Source organism: Cucurbita maxima, unplaced genomic scaffold (assembly GCF_002738345.1).
Source record: "Cucurbita maxima cultivar Rimu unplaced genomic scaffold, Cmax_1.0 Cma_Scf00009, whole genome shotgun sequence".
NCBI lineage: Eukaryota > Viridiplantae > Streptophyta > Magnoliopsida > Cucurbitales > Cucurbitaceae > Cucurbita > Cucurbita maxima.
This window is the reverse complement of record NW_019272025.1, coordinates 2094110-2100159: the sequence shown is the minus strand read 5'-3', so window position 1 is coordinate 2100159 and position 6050 is coordinate 2094110. Positions and strand designations below refer to the sequence as shown.

The 6050-nt window shown below is 34.8% G+C and overlaps 1 protein-coding gene across 3 annotated transcripts; it reads right to left on the bottom strand.

Annotated features, from left to right (window-relative positions):
• Positions 1–1799: 1799 nt before the first annotated feature.
• On the bottom strand, positions 1800–6050 carry LOC111484257 (B3 domain-containing transcription factor VRN1-like). 3 transcript variants are annotated; one of them, XR_002718470.1, is made up of 6 exons: positions 5811–6050; positions 4256–4913; positions 4012–4172; positions 3666–3933; positions 2064–2148; positions 1808–1981 (listed from the first exon to the last, which is right to left on the bottom strand). XR_002718470.1 is itself a non-coding variant. In XM_023130784.1 (5 exons), exons 1-4 carry the CDS (start codon positions 5946–5948, stop codon positions 3673–3675), a joined length of 1218 nt encoding a protein of 405 aa, XP_022986552.1. In that variant the 5' UTR covers positions 5949–6050; the 3' UTR covers positions 1800–2108; positions 3660–3672. The 3 variants fall into 3 exon arrangements, 2 of the variants coding, with proteins under 2 accessions (XP_022986552.1, XP_022986551.1); XM_023130784.1 differs by having other exon boundaries at positions 1800–2108; positions 3660–3933; XM_023130783.1 differs by having other exon boundaries at positions 1800–2148.

Sequence of the window (6050 nt, the reverse complement as noted above, 5' to 3'; positions counted from 1 at the left end):
ATGTCACATGTGGTTGTGGTTGCGGCAGAGAGAATCTAAGTTAGTACATCACACGAATATGAGTACGAGGATTTGAATATCTAATTGGGAATGTCGATATGATTCGAAACTTCGACCAATTGAAACGGTAATCTTAGTCAATTGAATCTAAAGATCCACATAAATGCTTCGGATAAGCAAATATCTAGTTCACAAATGTTAAAAGGCCAAAATGAATTTGATTTTATTTCAAATTATTGTTGCTCTTGAAAATTTGATTTAAAAATAAGACGTTTAAATCTAAATATCTAAAAATCTCATAATCATAAGGAATCACATGGAAAGTAAGATTCTAATTATTTATTATTATTATTATTATTTTTTTGTATATACCTATGTGTTATATATACACATACATATATATAAAATGTATGGGTATGTATCTGTATGCATGAGTATGTATCTGTATGTATACGTATGTATATGTATGTATATATATGTATGAATGTATGTATATATGTATGTATGTGTATATGTATGTATGTATGTATATATGTATGTATGTGTATATGTATGTATCTGTATATGTATGTATATATATGTATGTATGGGTATATATAACATATACATACATATATGTATGTAGGTATGTATGTATGTATATATATATGTATGTAGGTATGTATGTATATATATGTATGTATGTATGCATATAAATGTATGTATGCATGCATGTATGTATATGTATGTTATGTATGTATGTATATATGTGTTGAATTGGGTTGAATTTTTGAAAAACCGAGTGTGTAGGAGGGTTGACTTTTTTTTTTTTTTTTTGTCCGTCCAAGTTGAACCTACTCTATCTCATTTTTTAAGATTATTATGAATATTAAAAAGATTTGATGTGACTTGTAAATGTTTGACATGGAAGTTTTACGATATTTTAATTATTAATATAAAATGTATTAGGGATAAATATGATTTTTTAAAAATAATTATATATATATATATAAAAAGGAACAACTCGACAACCCAACCCAACACGACACGAAAATATGAGGTTGGGTTAGATTAGGTTGTAAACTTTATTCGGGTTGCTCAAGTCACCAACTCAACCCAACCCAACCTGTGTACACTTTTATATCGAATTTTAAGTATGTCATAACTATATTTATGTTGACTAATCCATTAAATTAAAGTGAACAAATAAAATCATATACGATAAATCTTTGCATATATGAATTTGATGAGTTTTTTCAAGAGGAAGAAATCAAATTTTACCAGTCAATCTGAAGTTATATCAATTTTAATCTAAGACTACTAATTTCATCCAATTGTATCTCAAACTTAGATAAATGTTGCAATTTTAACCCTTTTAACCATCTTCCGACGCGTGCCCTGAATTCTCGATAAATTTCTAAAGAAAAATGCATTAGAGCTAAGGTCCAATTTGATGAAATTAAAATTATAAGGTCCAATTCAACGACCCCAATGAAAGTTTTAGGGTGAAAATTCCTACGATGTAACTTTTGTAACCGTAAAAACTTGTTTTTGTTCGTCTTGAGCGGGAATTTAAACTTCTGACTTTTGTTTGACTTTTTTTTTTGGGAGAAACTGAACAAGGATTCACAAATGTTGAATCAATATTAACTTTATACAAATAATGTACAAACACATATATCGTGCTAACACACATTAGACACGGACAATCTAACCAAACTAAACCGTCGTGCATCTTAGGTCAAAACGGTCCATCGAAAAACTACTCCGACCACACACACACCGCCACTCCGGTCCCAACCGTCGAAAAATACAAGTGATTTACAGATGGAAGGGAAAAACAGTAAGCTTCAACACTTTTAGAGTTCATGGCAATACATTACAGAGAAAAGAAAACCAACTCTTTTTAACTTTTCCATTCAGGGAAGAATATACAGATGGGAGCTAAAGCAATGGAGTTTCAAAGTTCAACCACTCTTCAACTTCATGCTTTGAAAACAAGCTGTAAATGATAAAGACGAAAAGTGAACATTGACAAGGTTACAAGGATAATCTGAAACAACAGGGTGTTGTGTAATCAAGAACTTGTTGTCATCTGTTTTTTGAGAAAAATTCCAACATATTTGCATCATAATCCACTGGATGTTCCAGTTGGGTTTCCATGATTTCCTGTAAAATGCAGACAGTAATGTCAGATATGAGGTTGTCGGATGTGTGATTGATGGAAAAACAAAGCTCAGGAGACAAATGAGAAGATAGTTTCTATAGAACAGAATGTGCACAAGAAGGCTGTAACAGCTCAAACTCACTTGGCCGAGTTTGGCCGATCGGTTATGTATCCTGTCAACTTCACAGTTTTAAAATGCGTATACTAGAGAGAGGTTTCCACACTCTTACAAAAAGTATTTTCTTACCCCCCTTGGAGGCCAGCGTCCTCGCTGGCATATTGTCTGATGTCTAGCCTTGATACCATTTGTAGCAACCCAAGTTCACCACTAGTAGATATTATTCGTTTTGGCCCGTTACGTATGACTGTCAGCCTCACAATTTTAGAGGTTTCCACATCATTGTAAAGAGTATTTCGTTTTCCTCTCCAACCAATGTGAAATTTCACCATCCATCCCCTTCGAAGCCTAGCGTCCTTATAGACACACCGCCCAGTGTTTGGCTCTGATACCATTTGTAACAACCCAAGCCCACTGCTAACAGATATTGTTCGCTTTGGCCCGTTACGTATCATCGTCAGCCTCATAATTTTAAAACGAGTCTACTAGGGAGAGGTTTCCACACCCTTATAAGGAATACTTCGTTCCCCTCTCCAATTGAGGTGGGATCTCACACTCTCAAAGGATTCCTTCCCTACATATTTCTCGTTTCAAATTTCTAGCTCTAAGAAAAATACATGCATTTGATAGTTGTTCTATGTTTCTCGTTTATCATTTTGTGTAATTGTAATTAAAGAATATAGTTCCTTTGTTTTCTGTTTATGATCATTCAAAGATAACTAAAATCATGGTTTATCTTTTCGGTCTCTATGATTTGGAGAAAGTTCATTAAAATTTCATCCTTATGGTTCGATAAAAACTCGTAAATAGTTTCTATCATTTGATAAAACTCTTATAAATAGTCCCTACGAGATTTTATCAAACCATAGAGCAAATTCTAACGGAATAAATTCTAACCTTATCTAAATATTTTCAGGAAAAACTTTTGATTTTAAAGTTTGAGAAATAGTGAAATGGTTACTAAATGAGAATCAAGTACCAAATACATTTTTCATATTCTATCTTTTGAAAAAAAATAAAAAAAACAAGAAATAGAAGCCTAACAAACAGCCCTTAATTTCCATAACTATGATTAGAGCTAAATTTTCAAGCCAGCCAAATTCTATTGAGATTTAGAATCATCATGTAAACCCAGAATCCATTTACTTCATAATCAACATGGCAATAGTTCACAGGAATCAGCAAACAACAAGTACTAGATTTAATAAGCTATTTGGGTGACATTCAGACAAATAGTCTCCACTTTGGTTTGCAAAATTTCAACTACTTTCCAGGTATATGTAAACCTCATGATAACTATGCTCAAATTTACTAGTTAGAATCTAATGAAGCATGCAGGAAAAAGAGTAGCCGACATTGAAAACATAATGTAATGCACGTCAAATTCAGCAAAAAGATTACCTCGGGTTCAAGTTTTCGTTGGATCGTCGTGGACTCGGAATATTGTAACTTTCAGTGCAGTAGCTTTTATATCAATCAGCTCAAAGACACAAACGTCTTCTTCTTTCAAATCATTCTCCACAACAAAGTCGGCCCATCCCCTGGTTAGCTTGGTGCCAGGACCCTCGCGAATGCATCGAACACGCCATTGCTTCCCACTAGAAACCTGAAGTGTGATGTCGCCTGAGACCCCTTTTAGATACTTCTCAGCAAATTTGGACGGTATATGCTGTTGATAACGAAACAGACTTCATTTGTACCATCTACTTGAGAATCACATAATGGAGTGCAGAGCTAAAAGACTTACCAGATGGAACCCTCTTCGGACATAGGATTGCCTCATAACAATCCAGCAAAAGGGATTACCAGGCTTGAACTCCTCGACTCCACACGCCATCCTACTAATTTTATGTGGGATGTTTTCGCTATTTTTTTCCACTATGGCCTCATTGTCATTGTAGTAGTCAACTACATTCAATTTTTGTTGTTAAAGAATCAATTTACTTCTGAGAATCTGCAAATGAGTTAAAGAGTGCATTTGTAGAACTTACTTGGTTCAACTTTCAACTTCTTTTTCCTGGCTCTTTCATTTGATTCATCAGAGAATTGAAAGTCCAAATTCTCTCTAGCTTTTGCAAGCTCGTCCCCGTCGAATTGAATACCAATATCTTGATTCGACTTTAGTAGTTGCAACTTATCCAAATCCTTTAGAGGATGCATGTTCTCTGTATCAAACCAATGCATAAAGTTCTTAATGCTAATCCCATTGCAACTTCCATTGAATTTCTGCTGATCTGAAAAACCACATAAAGCGTTTTTCACCGAAGGGCGTGGAGAGGGATCCGGAGAACTCGTTCCAAATATCTCAACTAATTTCTTGTATTCAGCTTCTTTTCCAAGTGTAACAGGACATTGTTCACCATCGTTTTGTTCAGAGGAAGCATTTGAAGTATTGCATGGACCATTTGAAATAGCAGTTAGGTTGAACATGTAAAAGTTGAAAACGGAATTCCCTTCAAATCTGAAAACCAAGAGTTGTCCAACTTGAATGCAATGGTGTTTCACAAAATCATGCCAACCATCCTCAAACCACATACTACGGCCATGTCTTTTTAACTCCAGAACCCATCGATGACCATTCGGAACAACTAGAGTAACAAGATCAGAAAGATCATCTGCAAACTTCTTTGCAAATTTATTTGGTATTTTCTGTGGATACATCAAATTAATCCGTTAAACAAACAATAATACAAACAGAAAGTAACACAATCTGCAGGATTTCTAATGAAAGGTATCAATCATGACTTAACAAAAGTGTTAGAACCAAACAATAATGGATAGAAGAATGATTTTCTCACCCCTTTCAAAACAAGTCAAAGGCAAGCACTGTAATACAAAAATCTCCAAAATTCTTTGAACAGCTGAAATTTCAACCCCTTAATGGAATTTCATGGGAAAAAAATGAAAAGGAGGAACAAAGAAAACACTATACTCCAGCAGTTTTAACTTTGAATTGATCTTAATGCCTATTCAATTTAGTAAAATGAATTGCCCACACATTAGCCTAAAGTGAAACAAGGAGTCCCCGCAGTACATCATGAACAGATAGAGCTTGAAAAAAGTTGATCATTCAAAACCAATTAGAAAAGAAAACATGAATCAACGCCAAGAAACGCAAGCTGCAAAAGATAAGCCCCGATTATTCGCAACCCAAATCATGTTCTTGATCATTGATGATCATTCATCCGCTTCCAAATTGTTTATCAATACCGCTTTCACACTCTCTCTCGATGCAGCAACAGAATTTGGCTTTTGAAAAACAATCCAACGAGACTACCACGGAAAATTTCATACAAAAATCAGCAATCAATAAGAGGCGATTTCTCTCAATTTTTTCACAATCAATCTAAACTAACGAATCCAACACTCTCCATCCAAACAGACAAGAAAAAGAAAGCTAAGAAACGATTGATCACTTATATCGAGTGAGAAAAGCAAATGAAAATCAGTCTACATTCTCTTCCTAGAACCGATTCTGGATTCCGTTCATTTCCTTTCCCCATAAGAACAACAAAAACAAAATTCACATAGAAACAAAACGATTACCAGCTTCTTGTCTTGAAGAATGGACGGCACTACCAGCTTGTAGAAGAGGCCAGCCCTCCTTACTGGAGAGCTTTCATTGAACGATTGAGCTCCCTCCTGTTCATCTGACTCGACTATGGCTGTAACAGAGTTCTCCATGGAAATTTTAGCAGACCCTTAATTCAATTTCCATTGATTTCTAGCAAAAAGCTCTGCACCTAAAACCCCGCGCTGTGTGTGCGCGACAAGGGAGAGAGAAAG

Coding starts and splice junctions, on each gene's coding strand:
- LOC111484257 (XM_023130784.1), bottom strand. CDS start 5,948: ATGGAGAACTCTGTTACAGCCATAGTCGAGTCAGATGAACAGGAGGGA. Junction 4,914..5,810: donor TTCTTCAAGACAAGAAGCTG/GTAATCGTTTTG, acceptor ATGTATCCACAG/AAAATACCAAATAAATTTGC. Junction 3,934..4,011: donor TCCGAAGAGGGTTCCATCTG/GTAAGTCTTTTA, acceptor CGTTATCAACAG/CATATACCGTCCAAATTTGC.